General features: G+C 38.9%; 1 protein-coding gene across 1 annotated transcript in view; it reads right to left on the bottom strand.

Moving 5' to 3' along the window:
- Nucleotides 1-14,507, bottom strand: part of LOC124606627 (chitobiosyldiphosphodolichol beta-mannosyltransferase) — a 98,162-nt gene extending 83,655 nt beyond the window's left edge. The window contains exon 1 of the mRNA XM_047138623.1: nt 14,155-14,507. Coding sequence (XP_046994579.1) covers nt 14,155-14,356 — 202 coding nt within the window. The 5' untranslated portion in view covers nt 14,357-14,507. The remainder of the gene's footprint in view (nt 1-14,154) is intronic.
- Between the last annotated feature and the right edge of the window lie 222 nt (nt 14,508-14,729).

Here is a 14,729-nt window from a genome sequence, read left to right as displayed (position 1 = left end):
CAAAGTGTGCCCGCAGCACTGTACCACTATCATGATTCACACCACTCATTTTCAGTTAACCTGCTTACTACCACAATAATTATTTGTTTTAACTCATTACTGAATGTATTTTAAAAGGTAGCTATCGTCAAACAAAGAAAATAAAAAATTTCAACATAATTTTGTGATTTTATAAAGCATAATATACCTAATAATTTTCTTAAATTATTGGGGTGGGGGAGGGAGGGCTCTGTGTCTCCCCCCCCCCCCCCCCCCCCCAAAAAAAAAAACAAATTTTTGAGGGGGTTTGGAGCCCCTCAGGCCCCATTGAGTCAGTGCCTGTGCCAACGGGTACCAGTAATAGAAGTCAAATCGCATACACTTGATGAGACTCCATGTGCAAATTTCCTTGAGATTTAGATGGATAATAAACTGAGATGGCACCAGCATGTGGATAAGTTAACCAATAAACACAGTCACACCTGCTTGGCACTTAGAAATCTTTTCATTGTGCTGGCCTGCAGGCACGTTTGCTAGGATACTTCTACTGAATACTCACCTATGACATAATGCTTGAGACAATAAATTTAAGATCAGAAAGTTTTTATTCAATATAAGTGTGGTGTAAGAATGTGTGTTAGGTTGGAAACAAAATATCTTGCTGAAATCTCATCTGGGAGCTTCACTTACTGTATAATGGCATTTATGCTTAATAATAAGAGTGAATTTAGGATGAACCACAAAATTTACAATCACAACACTAGATACAAAAATAATTTTCACTTTACAGAAGTAGCCTACAGGAACTGCTTTTGCACACATTAACTTGACTTGTTCCACATCCCTAAAGGTTCTCCTTCATGATGGACTTTTTGTAACATGATGCACAAATGAATGAATATGTTATACCATAGTCACAATATTTCTGAAATGGTACAGATTCCCCATTTTCGTTTAGAAGCATTTTTTTATATTTATACATAAAAACACAAAAGTCCAGATTGAGTGCAGGGAGGACACAAAATCTCCTTGAAAGACATTGTAAATTGCATAATGAACCTCACAAACATCATGGTTATGGCACTAGTTACAGCACTTTCTGTTAATGAAATAAAGTAGTCCCATCAAATGTAAATGAAATAGTGTAACTGTGGTGATCAGAAATGTAAGGGCCTAAAGCACATCATCAGCAACTGGGAGACTGTAGTATTTATAGTATTTAGTGATGTTTCTGACATCTGTTGATTTTATGGTGAATCATGTTTATCTGTGCGGTGAGATCACATAGTATATACGAACATTCATGAAAATCTGTCTCACCGGTTTCTCTGAAACTCACTTAAATGTAGACTTGCCGATGATATGATTTAGGGCATAATGGTTCTCAGTGTCTCAAAGAGACTGCTAAACCAGTAAGCTTTCAGCCAAAAACCCTTCTTCTGAATTAGACAAAGCGCACACACACACACACACGCACGCACCCACCCACACCCACATACACGCACACAAAATTACTGAGAGAGGGTCGTCATGATGATGCGAGTTGCATTTGCATCTGTGTGTGTGTGTGTGTGTGTGTGTGTGTGTGTGTGTGTGTGTGTGTGTGTGTGCGCGCGCGCGCACTTATGACTTTTAAAAGTTTAAAATTTGGTACATTTTATATATTGTTTGGAAAGGCTGGATTTTTATTGTATGGCAACAATGGTTTGTTGCCAATTATTGCTTTTCCTCCACAATTTGTAGGCAATTTTGTAAGGCCATACGTTTTTCATGTGATGAGAGTGTGAATTATTGGAGATTTTGGACCTTCGTTTCAACTAACTGGCAGGTAATAATTAGCATTTACATTAAAGTTACATACCCTAATGTACTGCATAAACAGTATAAAATTGAAGTGTGTAAATTATAGATTAGGACAAATAATATAATACAACAGCATGAACTTTAATATAACAGCTCACTTCATCTTGTTAAGTAATTTACTTCTTTGTGTGAATGTGTAACTAATATCACCATTAAAAATTTCCTAGTTTCATCCAATATTGTAAAAACAGAAAATTAAATTTTTAATGTGAGTCATAATGTGAGTCACAGTCATATTTTTTTTTAAGGTTAAAAAAAAAAAACGAGATGCCTTCAACAGCACAAGAAAGACAACAGTAAAGGAGAAGGGAAAAGTTAAAGAGTGAAGGAAAACATGAAGAATTTCAGAAGCTGCATCTGGAAGACACTAGTAAAAGTCAACAGAAGCACAAAAAAAGTTCCTACAGTTGAATCAACGTAATCAACATCTGTTATTAGAAGAAAGAAGAACCGAAACCACGGAGGGAGTTAGAAAACATATGCAATGTAAGATGCAAAATCAGCAGCCTTGTAAGGCTGGTCTGTCACCGAATAAGTCACATAGTGCTCAGGGTAAAGCAACAGCTCGAGCAAATCATTCCTTGCCATCTTCACCATGGCATAAAGTCGTAGTTGTTCGTAAGCTGTTTAGTGACTTATGTGGAAATTCATCAGATGGAAAGCTAGAAACATGCAGTCATGGCAGCAGTCCACAAAATAGAGACCTTAGTTGTGAAACTAAACACCTGGTAACTGGTTTCCACTGTCGTGACGACGTTAGTTGCCAGTCACCATGCAGGAAGGACATAATAGAGGTTAGAGATAATAATGAGAAGAAGACAGTTCATATTCATCACTTAGTCATGTCCATCATGGAAACATATGAGGCATTCAAACAGGAACACCCTGAAGTTCAAATTGGGAAATCTAAGTTTGCAGAAATACAGCCACCGCACGTTCAGTTAAGCAGCAAACTGCCTCATAACATATGTCTGCGTAAATAATGTGAAAATTTCATAAATGCTATCAGCAGCCTTCATAAGAAACATGGTAATATTCCAACTTACAGCAACACATTTGTATCAATTATCATATGCCAGCCACACAGTGAGTTTTGTTGGTAGAATGTCAGAATGGTAGAGGTTTCAACAAAGCCCATTAAAATCGACACTCTGGAAATTGTGAATTTATCATGGTATGTTTGGAAGATGGAAGAAAAGGTTCTAAAATTATTAAAGTCAAAGAAAAGGCTCTACAGCTGAAACACTATGTGGTCAAAAGTATCCGGACACCTGGCTGAAAATGACTTACAAGTTCATGGCACCCTCCACCAGTAATGCTGAATTCAATATGATGTTGGCCCACCCTTACCCTTGATGACGGCTTCCACTCCTGCAGGCATATGTTCAGTCAGGTACTGGAAGGTTTCTTGGGGAATGGTAGCCCATTCTTCATGTAGTGCTGCACTGAGGAAAGGTGTCAATGTTGTTCAGTGAGGCCTGGCACAAAGTTGTCATTCCAAAACATCCCAGAGGTGTTCTATAGGCGTTGTTTGGCATTTACCGGCATGATATGTGGTTTATGAGCAGCCGCTCGACCATAAAATCCAAGTTTTCTCACCTCCTGCCTAACTGTCATAATATTTGCAGTGGATTCTGATGCAGTTTGGAATTCCTGTGTGATGATCTGGACAGATGTCTGCCTATTACACATTACATCCCACTTCAACTGTCGGTGGTCTCTGTCAGTCAACAGACAAGGTTGACACGTACGCTTTTGTGCTGTACATGTCCCTTCAAGTTTCCACTTCACTATCACACTGGAAACAGTGGACCTAGGGATATTTAGGAGTGTGGAAATCTCGTGTACAGACATTTGACACAAGTGACACCCAATCACCTGATCACTTTCGAAGTCCGTGACTTCCGCACAACACCCAAATTCTGCTCTCTCACGGTGTCTAATGGCTACTGAGGTCACTGATATGAAGTATCTGACAGTAGGTGGCAGCACAATGCACCTAATATGAAAAACGTATGTTTTTGTGGGTGTCCAGATACTTCTGATCACATAGTGACAGTGAAATACATAATTTCCATAATTCCTAAGTTTCTTCTTCAATGCTACACAGAGAGAGCTCAGTCTGCATCTTATTGTCAGCAAAATGAAATGGTTCCAAGCCAAGATACTGAGCAGTTTGTATTGCTGCATATTGACTTTGCTGAAAATTACACTTGTGTTTATCAATATGAGGTGCAAAGTGCACCCTGGGCACAAGCACAAGTTAGTATTTTCACTGTGTCATTGTGGCATTCACATTCTCATCACCCAATTGTTGTTGTTTAACCCATTCCAAGGATACTGTGATCGTGCCCATTAGCAAGGTACTGTCAACTATACCTGAAAACGTGAAGGTAGTTTCAATCAGGTCACATGGATCTGCCTCACAATTCAAAAACAAATATATTACTGCTGCTGTACCTCAACTTCAAGCGTGCCACAATGTAGGAATCTATTGCAACTTTTTTTGCTACGTCACACAGTAAAGGAGCTGTAGATGGCATTGGTGCAGTTGTGAAATGGCAAGTGTGGAATGCAGTAAAAAGGCAAAAATTCATAGTAGGTGATGCATCAACTTTTGCTCAGGCACCTGCAAGTACCACAACTATGCAGGTTTTTTTCATGTGTCTACTGATGAAATTGAAGGAATCAATGTGAAACTCAATCTGGCTCAAATATTTTCTTTAGCACCATCAGTACCAATCATAAAAAGTATTCACTGTTTTCACTATGAGAAAGGAGTACTATAAAAATATATGCTGTCTCCAAAGAATTTCCCTGCTGCTGATCATCATACTGAAGAGACTATAGAAAGTGTAAAAATTGGAAACTGGTACAAAGCAGAGTATGATGGTAAATTCTATGCTGGAGAGGTACGTGCAATTTTTGGAAAGTCTTATCTAATCAGTACAATGGAGCATGCTGGTCACTACTGGAAATGGCCTGCAAAAGTGATGAAATACTGTACAAAAAGGACAAAATTATAAAGAAATTGAATCCCCCCTGACGTTGTCAATGCAAAAGGATATTCTCAATTCTCTGAATTTTAATTGAATTTACAGTTTATTTTCCCAGAAGTCATGCTCTTATAATTTTTCATAGTGTTTAAAAAGTGAAATGTTAATGTTAAGTTTATCTTATTTGGTAAATAAGTCATATTTTTATTTCTCTGCTCGCAGGAAGAACTTTTTCCAACAATAAGTAGCAAGTAACATGAGTCACACAATTTTTTTCAATATATTACAATATTTTACATGGTACAAATATTTTTAGAAATCTGTAGCTGTGTTGCATTTTCTGTGATAAAAACCAGATCCATACTCCTAATAGTTTGAAGACACTTTTGACCTAAATTGTACATTAGCAATAGGATGTCCCAAATTTGTAACATGAGTCACAGTGTAAATTACTTTCTTGTTCTTCAATTTCAATGCTCTTCACTGCTTAAATATTAATTCAAGATCTTTGCCTGAATAACACAATGCATGATGATGATGATGATATATGTTTATAGATTGATAAAAAAGTCAACATAATTAACCACTGATTTCAAAACGTAACAAGTGTCTCCATGGAATCTCCCAGAAGGCATTTTGGCCAGTTTAGCATTAATTTTGTTGTGCCTGTCTGCAATTCATCACTTCCACTGTATGGCGAGTAGATATTTATCCTTTTTCATAATACTGCCATTATTCCATCCTGGATATTCCACTGTTCAGACTTTCACAGAGGTGGAAAAAGTATAAGTTTCACTAACAAAGTGGAAATACGTGGAACCTAGCAATATCAGATGCTGCCCTTTACCCACTGTAAATGATGTGGCATGCTATGTCACACATCCGTAAAAAGAGCAGGAACAGGAAGGTCACAAATTTATTTTGCTCTGGAATGTAGGCTGTGCAGACAAACTCATCTGTAGAATAGCCCAGTGTCTAGCTTAGTTTCTAAGGTGGCAGGCATGTTGGGAGTTGGTAAACCCAATGGACTGTACTACAAGATCTCAACTGTGATAATGTACTGATCTGAAGCATAACTCCAGGCCTTGTTTTGTTGAAAAGTGACAGTCTGGTTATCAGATGACGATGCCCACAAATGTGATGCCATAAGAATACTGGGTCAAGTGAACAGCATGAGCCATCGGTATTTACTTTGAAGATTGACATCATATGTTATGTGGATGGTATCTGTCTGAAAATTTTAGTTGCAGATGTCGCTCACATGTTTTGTTCTTGTGGGTGATGGTTTTCACTGCTTTGTTTACTAGTCCTATGTAAGTCTAGTTGAGATGGCAATCCAATGAAGGGAACAATGTTCTATTGTGTTGTTCATTACACCTAATATTTTTATGAGGGAGTGGTGACAGATTGATCGACTGATGACGTCCGAAGTTAAGTCGCATAGTGCTCAGAGCCATTTTGACAGATTGAACTGTAGTGTAGACCAGAGCTCTAGTTTAGACTGGCAGGTGACAGTTCAGTTGTGAGTAGGTGAAGGCAATTGATATTTTATGACAAAAGATCATTCTCGTAAACAAAGTTTGTGGTGACAAACTAATCTGTAATGTTGCCCAGTGCTTAGGGCAGGTTAAAAGTGACAGGTTGACTGAGAGTTGGCAATGCAAATGAGTATGTAATGACAATCTTTTTTTCAGGTCCAGTGAACATACCAGCACCAAACATTAGGTTTCTGTCCACAAACAGAAATAGAACAAAACACTGCAAATGTTTTTTTGAGGTGGAGGTCAACATCTAAGAAGGTGGCTTGTTGGGTTGAGTAGGACCAGTGAAGCAAATAGGGGAGAAGTTGTTGAGGTTCTGGAGGAATGTGGATAGCATGTCATCACCTTTGATCCAGTTGTGCATATATGCACTCAGTATCTCCGCTATATCGTTAGTAGCAACGTTCTTTCTCGTAATATTGTTACATTCCATCCTGGATTTTCCATTGTTCAAGTTTTTAATTAGTTTAGAGGCATTAATCAAAAGAACACTCCTGGTCTAAAACTGGGAAGTCCCATTAGTTTATCAAATTTTATTTTACCAATGTTTTCAAACAATTTTTGAAGTCAGCCACTGATTGTTTTTTATCCTCTTATCTCACATATGTTAATGACTAGAGTGCTGCAAATCTCCATGTTTGACCGGTCACGGCTCGCCTGTTGACGGGGGGACTGAGCCGCTCGTGTCCGGCCCCACTCGGTCACGTACTCGCCCCATGTCTGTTGTCCGGATTCCGGACACACAGATAACCGAGCATGACCAGTCACCGCTGACGTCTCACCTCCCCTCGCCCCGGCTCGCTTTACTGTGCTGTACAAATCCAATGCCTCTCTCTCTCTCTCTCTCTCTCTCTCTCTCTCTCTCTCTCTCTCACACACACACACACACACACACACACACACACACACACACACACACACACACACACAATGTATTTCTCTCTGTCTCTCTCTCTTAATACAAAAGTAACGTTTCCAAGAACGGGTACGTAACACAGCTAAATTCATAGAGCACTTTCTTTTATAATATTTACTCCTGTCTTCCTAAAGTCCAGGAATTTTGTTGTAAATAAAACACTGATCACAAGAGACCAATCTGTGTTAATGTAATGTGTTGTAAGCGTCAAATAGTGCACCTGATTATGCGGATCAGTCCACATATCAATTGCCGCAGCACATGTTTTATTAATAACTTCCACAATAACAGAAGGCATTATGCTGTTTCGTATTGCATCAGCTTGTTCTTTGACATGTCTGCTTATAGTAGAGGGATGTAGCATGACATCTGCCACATTAACTTCTCCATAATGCGCACCTAGACGTATTAATTCTTGGCCTAGTTCTCTGAAACCTTCACCGCAAACAGCATTAAAAGGTCTCATATCTTTAGCACACATTGCAACACACTTTGCTGTAATACTATTTTTTATTACTGCCGGTATTCCTGAAGGAGCTGTATCTTTGTGAGGTTTCTTGCAACTGTGCTTCTTTAAATGAGTGGTTCCCGATTGGAAACACAATAATGTGGAGCAGTTTATGCACGATACGTACTTCTCCATAATGCGCACCTAGACGTATTAATTCTTGGCCTAGTTCTCTGAAACCTTCACCGCAAACAGCATTAAAAGGTCTCATATCTTTAGCACACATTGCAACACACTTTGCTGTAATACTATTTTTTATTACTGCCGGTATTCCTGAAGGAGCTGTATCTTTGTGAGGTTTCTTGCAACTGTGCTTCTTTAAATGAGTGGTTCCCGATTGGAAACACAATAATGTGGAGCAGTTTATGCACGATACGTACCCAGTAGACGCACTGTTTTCGTCTACAACCAACAAAAATATGCTCCATACTTGGCTTTTTAGACCTTCCCATTTTTTCAATGTGTAAACATTGGTTTCAATCTCACGTCTTACAGCACTGGCTTCCTCGCACTGCATGATTACAGAGCGAGAGACACACCACAAATGAGAAGCCCGTACTGGCTGCAGTCTCACACGGATAATGATACGTGTAATGCCTTTGAAGTTACGTGCTACGTATTCGGTCACGGCTTCTATGCTCGGTCACTAGAACTAGTGCGGGCAGCCTATCCAGTTAGGGTGTGCTCGCCCCATCTTGTATTTTGTGCTCGCTTACTCGGTCATGCATGACTCTATTAATGACGTCACTGTCTATCGGTGTCATATCATGCTGTTAACAAACTGCAGAAAACTATAGGTCTTGTACTGGTGCATATGTTACACATATTGTATTTCAGTGAGTGGCTCACGTCCATCATTTTGATGAGGTCTGTGTCAAAGTAGCCAGAGGGTATTAAAACGTTCAACATTTCCACAAAGTGAAGCACCTGTTAGAAACTGTATTAATAAACCAAATCTATTAAACAATTATGAAATATTTGCGTTTACTAAATCTAAAACTGAAACGGTAAAATTAACAGAATTTCTGCTGTTTCTACTGATATATTAAGGAGTTGTTGCCTGCTTCCTATTGAAAGCTGAATTAATCCTGCCTATATTACTTCAGTTATATGTATTATAAAACAAGGGTTAACACTGTGCCATACACACCTAGGCCTATTTACGATCAACATTACATGTTTTTCAAACAGCTACTGGAATGTGAAAAGTAGAACTTGGAATAGAATGATCTGTAAGAACAAATACTTTAAAACTGTTATTGTACAAACACTCAACTGAAGAGGAGGTGGAGGATACTGGTGTTTAATGTCCCATTGACAACAAGGTCATTAGAGACAGAGCACAAGCACAGTTTAGGGAAGGAAATCGGCCATGCCCTTTCAAAGGAACCATCCCAACATTTGCCTGAAGTGATTTAGGGAAATCACAGAAAACCTAAATCAAGATGGCTGGATGCCGGTTTGAGCCGTCATCCTCCCAAATGTGAGTCCAGTGTGCTAACAACTGCGCCAACTTGGTCTAATAATGCTTAGGATTTTTTTCCAATTGTATCTTTTGGAATGTCACTTTTTAATGTACACTGTTTGCAAGTTATTAATATTTAGGTGAAAAATAGACTTTTTCTTGTTCTTTGTTTCAGTACCTACACATAAAATACTTTTAGACCACGGAAAATCCAGTATGGCATGACAGTACAATGAAAATGATAAATTGCTGCTCACCATATAGAAGACACGTTGAATCACAGATAGGCTGGTTTGCTGATCTGGGAAAGAGGACCAAACAGCAAGGTCATTGGTCCCATCAGATTAAGGAAGGATGGAGAAGGAAGTCAGCTGCGCCCTTTCTAAGGAACCATCCCAGCATTTGCCTGAAGCGATTTAGGGAAATCACAGAAAACATAAATCAGGATGGAAAGACAGGGGTTTGAACCATCGTCCTCCCAAATGCAAGTCCAGTCACAGATAGGCACAACAGAAAGACTGCTATACATTTGAGCTTTCAGCCAAAAGGCCTTCTTTGAACACAGAAAACTCACACACAGCTACACAAGCACACTCTGCACATACACAAGATCATTGTGTCTGCCCGCTGAGACCGGACAGCACACAGAAACTGCACTTGGTGGTTAAAGCTATCTGTGGGTGATGGAGTTAAGGAGAAGGCCGTTGGGGGAGGGGGGGGGGGGGGGGGGGGGGGGAATGGCGGCATTGATAGCAGAAGGGTGGAGGAAGGTGTAGTACTGCTTGCAGAACAATGCAGGGATGGGGTGAGGGACAAGATATGGCTTCTAGATGTAGTCGAGAGGCTTGACGATGGGAAAGAGGGTGGGAGGGGGTGGAGGGAGGAGGGCAACATGTCACAGCCCACAAGCAGCACTAAATCTCCCCCCCAACTCCTAACCTGCTATCCCTCCCCCTCCTCACACCAGCCTCCTCCTTACCCCCACCACTTACATATTGTTTCTCCCAACACAGCTGCTGTGCACAGTCCAGCCTCAGTGGCCACACACAGTGGTTATGTGTGTGCAAGTTGTGCTTGTGTGAATTTGTGTGTACCTCAGAAGGCCTTCCAGCCAAAAGTTCAAATGTATAGCAGTCTTTTTGTTGTGCCTCTCTGTTAATCAACATCTCCTTTATTTGGCAAGTAACAATCTATCCTTTTCATAATACAGCTGTACAATATTATTAGGACCTACATGGTTTAGTGTCTGTGGGTGACAGACAAGAAATTCAAAGATCCAGAGTTAAAGCCTTAGTTTCTTCTAAAATTATATGCTTCACTTTATATAACTTACCCTCTGGAAATGTTATGTGTGTATGAAAATTGTGCTGCACTTTGGATTTCACAATCAACCACAGGTGCCTGTTCTCCTGTCTGAGCAATGACTACAAAAGCATTATGTACGATTACCTTGGGGTTTATGATACTTGCAGCATAGGGCTACCTCTGATGTGGGTGTGATTTCAGCTGTGTTCAGAACATAAAAATAAAATAACTACGAACCAAGATTGCTTACAAAAGAAAGAATCCACTGTTTGTCATATGCAGTGGCAGCCACTCGACAGTGTTTCCCTTTACTGATAAGAATTTCCTTGTAAGCATAACAAAAATTTTGAAAGTGGATAGTACAGCAGTATCACTTACATATTTTCAGAATCAACTACGATGTACTTGTCAGCCAAAGTCAATTATTTTAAGACACTCCTCAAAGACATGAACTAGAGTGATGTATGCAGTGTTCACGGCATGAATAAAAAACACAACATTGTTATTAATTAAGTCCTCACTTGCTTTAATATTGTTTTCCCCTAAAACTAACCCAGATTAGACCAAAGTCTAAAAAGAATCATGAATTACTCAAGGAATAAAGGTATCATGTAAAACAAAAAGGAAACTGTATCTTAATCTGAATCATATTTGATGATGATTCTATAGCTCATCACAACACATATTGTAAAACTCTCGACAGCAATAAAGACATCAAAGCAAATGCATTATGAGAAAATGATCATATCAGATAACAAAATAAAGACAATATGGAATATACTGAAGGAGGAGAATGTTAGAACCAGACATGAAGAAGAGCAAATAGCATTAAAAGTAAATGATACAATGGTAACATGTGTGCAAGATTCAGTAGACGCTGCCACAAAATATTTCACATAAGAGTTTAAAAACAACTGCAATAATACAAATACGACACACTCTACACCAATAGAACTAATGTGCACCATAAAATCAAAATATTCAATTAGTTATGATAAAATATCAATGAAGTTAATTTGAGAGTGTGCTTCCGAGATTAGTAACATATTTAAGTTATTTATCAATGGAACATTTCCTAGTGGCTGAAATAAGCTGAAGGTAAACTTTTGTTTAAGAAAGGAAACAAAGAAATACCATCAAATTTCCATAAATCTCTAAATCTCACTTTCGCCAGCATTTCCAAAAATTTTAGAAAACTTAACACAATCAGGCATCTTACCCATATGACAACAAACAATACAAAGCATTGTCAAAGTCACTGTTTGGATTTCTAAGAAGTTCAGATATCGAGAAGAATACCTATATACTGCAAGAATGTACTTAATTCATTCGACAAAAAATTACAGGCTACTGATGTATTGCGACTAGTATAGCAGAGGATACAACCCGTCGGCTTTGGACAATGACGTCACAAGTCGCCAAACGAGAACCGATTCTTCTTAGTGTTGTAGCTCCCTTCAGTAGCTGATAAGTGTTTTTTGGCTTTTAAAAAAAAAAAAAAAATCTCACGAGATGGAATAAACAGATCCACTTTATTAAGCAATCAGTAAAAAAAACGAAACTGAAACATAACATCAAAAACGAAAATGGTAAACTGCTCTCTGGCGACTTGTGACATCATTGTCCAAAGCCAACGGGTTGTATCCCCTGCTACACTAGACCCGATGTATTTTGTGATCTGTAAATGGACTGCGTAGATAATACATTCCTTTTTAAGTAAATTACAACAGTAAGGCATAATAGAAAGTGCTGCAAAATGATTCAAATACTTGATAGGAAATAAAGGGTGTTAACAGGAAAGAGACGAGTATTATGCTATCCAGTTCATCCAAATGAGGACTAATTACATGTGGCATCCCACAAGGTTCCATCTTAAGGTCCTTACTTTCTCTTATGTACATCAATGACCTTTCACCAGTAACATCTGCAGATGCCAAGATTATTTTGTTTCCAGATGACACAAACATTGCAATAAATACCAAATCAAGTAAAACATTTGAAAGATTGGTTAATGAAATTTTCATGGACATTAATAAATGGTTACTGGTTAATTTTTTATCACTAAACTTATAAAAAACACACTAGGCTATAAGCATTCTAGAACTTACAAGAGGTTCCCCACCTGTAGACTATTTGCCTGAAATATCACGACAAACAGATAAATTAGACAGTGTTAACAAGCTTGGGATTAAAGCTTGATAATAAGTTCAACTTGCAGGAGCATGTCACAGAATTGCTGAAGTGCCTAAACAAATCCAGGCTAAAGTGACATATTGGACCACCATCCCCCCCTCTCCCCCAGAAATCTTGGTTATGGCGACAACCTGATCTGTAGTGCAGCCCCATGTCTATGTTAGGTTGGAAGATGACAATTTGGTTGTGAGTCGGTGTGGCCAACAAACGCAAAAGCAGAAAATCTGATTGTCGTAAGAAATTGACCATTAGTGACGTATAACGTTTACGTCCGCGCCATACTGAAAAAAGCAAGGTGTGGTCCACAACTTACTCAAATTTCTATTTGCAACGTGAATTCTTACATACATATGAGGTGTAAATGAACCAGCATACTGCGCTAACTTTCATTCCATAACGTCACACAGGTATATTTTTTACGATAATTCATCAAGCCATGCTACAGTTCCTTGGGTCCAAAAGCATGTAGTACGAATTATTTGTGGTGTAAACTCAAGACCACCCTGCAGAAGCTTGTTTAGGGTACTAGAGATACTAACTGCCGATTACCAATATAATTTTTCCATGGTGAAATTTGTCATTAAAAATATATCCTTTACTCAACCAAACAACCCCATGGAATCAATACGGGAAATAAACCCAAGTTCCACAAAAATCTAATGTCACTTAGGCCTACTTCGGACCACAGAGTGTGCACTGTTTAGGAGCACACATTTTCAATAACTTGCCAGCAGATATGAAAAATTTAAGTATTATTAAAGGTCAGTTTGAATCTCAAAGGATTTATTTCTTAGCAGAACCATCTGATGTGTGTACGTTACTTGTGTTGTAAAATTATTTCTCTGTTTGATGATGCATGGCTAAAATAGCCTAAGAATTACCGAATGTCCTTCAGTTTACTGAAGATTTAAATGTTTCTATCAAGTTTTTACATAAAAGTACGCTTAAGACTTTTATGCCTTATTCCACATCCATGGCATCGTTTAATTTGGGATCTGTTGAAGGTATATTAGCATATTCGTTTTTCTTTGTAAATATTCATCATGTATGATTGTTTTTCTTACATGTTCTGCACCCTGCAGGATCTTCTCATTATGGATCTACTGGAACGAAAAGTAAATCTAATCTAAAGTGCAGTAGCGTTGCGAAAAATACGTAGAGAATGCGACGTCTTCATTGGCCTGTAGCTTACAATGTAAAAGATTTTTCTGGTTTATTCGTTAGATTGATCACTTAATTACGTTCGCTTGGGGGAGGGGGGGTTCTTAGAACGATCTTCCTTTAAAGTGCTTTAAATTCAACGAATCAATATAGGCTTTGTACATAGAAAAAGACATTAACAGCTGGAAGACACGACATGCAGCCAATGAAATGCACTATATACGTACGCCTGAGGAACTCCGGGCATGGTCTCATGTAGTGAAAATTAACATGTGAATTCTCTACCAACTCCTTGATCGGTTCTGAACCATCATAACCAATAAGATCAACTTCAAATCCTTCTTTGGCAAACGATAACGCATGATACTGCATCCTTGGGCTTCTTCCAATATCGCCCAAAACTACAACCGCGACATTTTTCCGCACCATTTTAGAACTTCTGCTACATGCCCTACAGCAAAATAAATTGTTCTTTTCTGCTAGAGTTCTGTCTACCAACACGCGTCACAACAGTCCACGAGCACATCAGCGTCCTGTCAACGTAAACAACTTTGATGCCACCGCCCACCAGAGAACTTCGAAGTTACGATAGTCATACGCACAGCTAAAGTGGCGCCACTACTCGTGAATACAGTGACAGCACAGTCTAACATAACGATCACGACACTTCGCCTCGATTTTTTTGCCTACCGCGCCAGCAGCACCCCAAGCGGCCAGTAAGTTAAGCGAATAGTGGTTGTTTATTTTGATTTCTACAATGGTTTTTACAAGCGGGAGCGTTTGTAGCACAATAAATTGCAGC

The sequence above is a fragment of the Schistocerca americana genome, chromosome 3, assembly GCF_021461395.2.
Source record: "Schistocerca americana isolate TAMUIC-IGC-003095 chromosome 3, iqSchAmer2.1, whole genome shotgun sequence".
Taxonomy (NCBI): Eukaryota; Metazoa; Arthropoda; class Insecta; order Orthoptera; family Acrididae; genus Schistocerca; species Schistocerca americana.
This window is presented reverse-complemented; position numbering and strand designations above follow the sequence as displayed.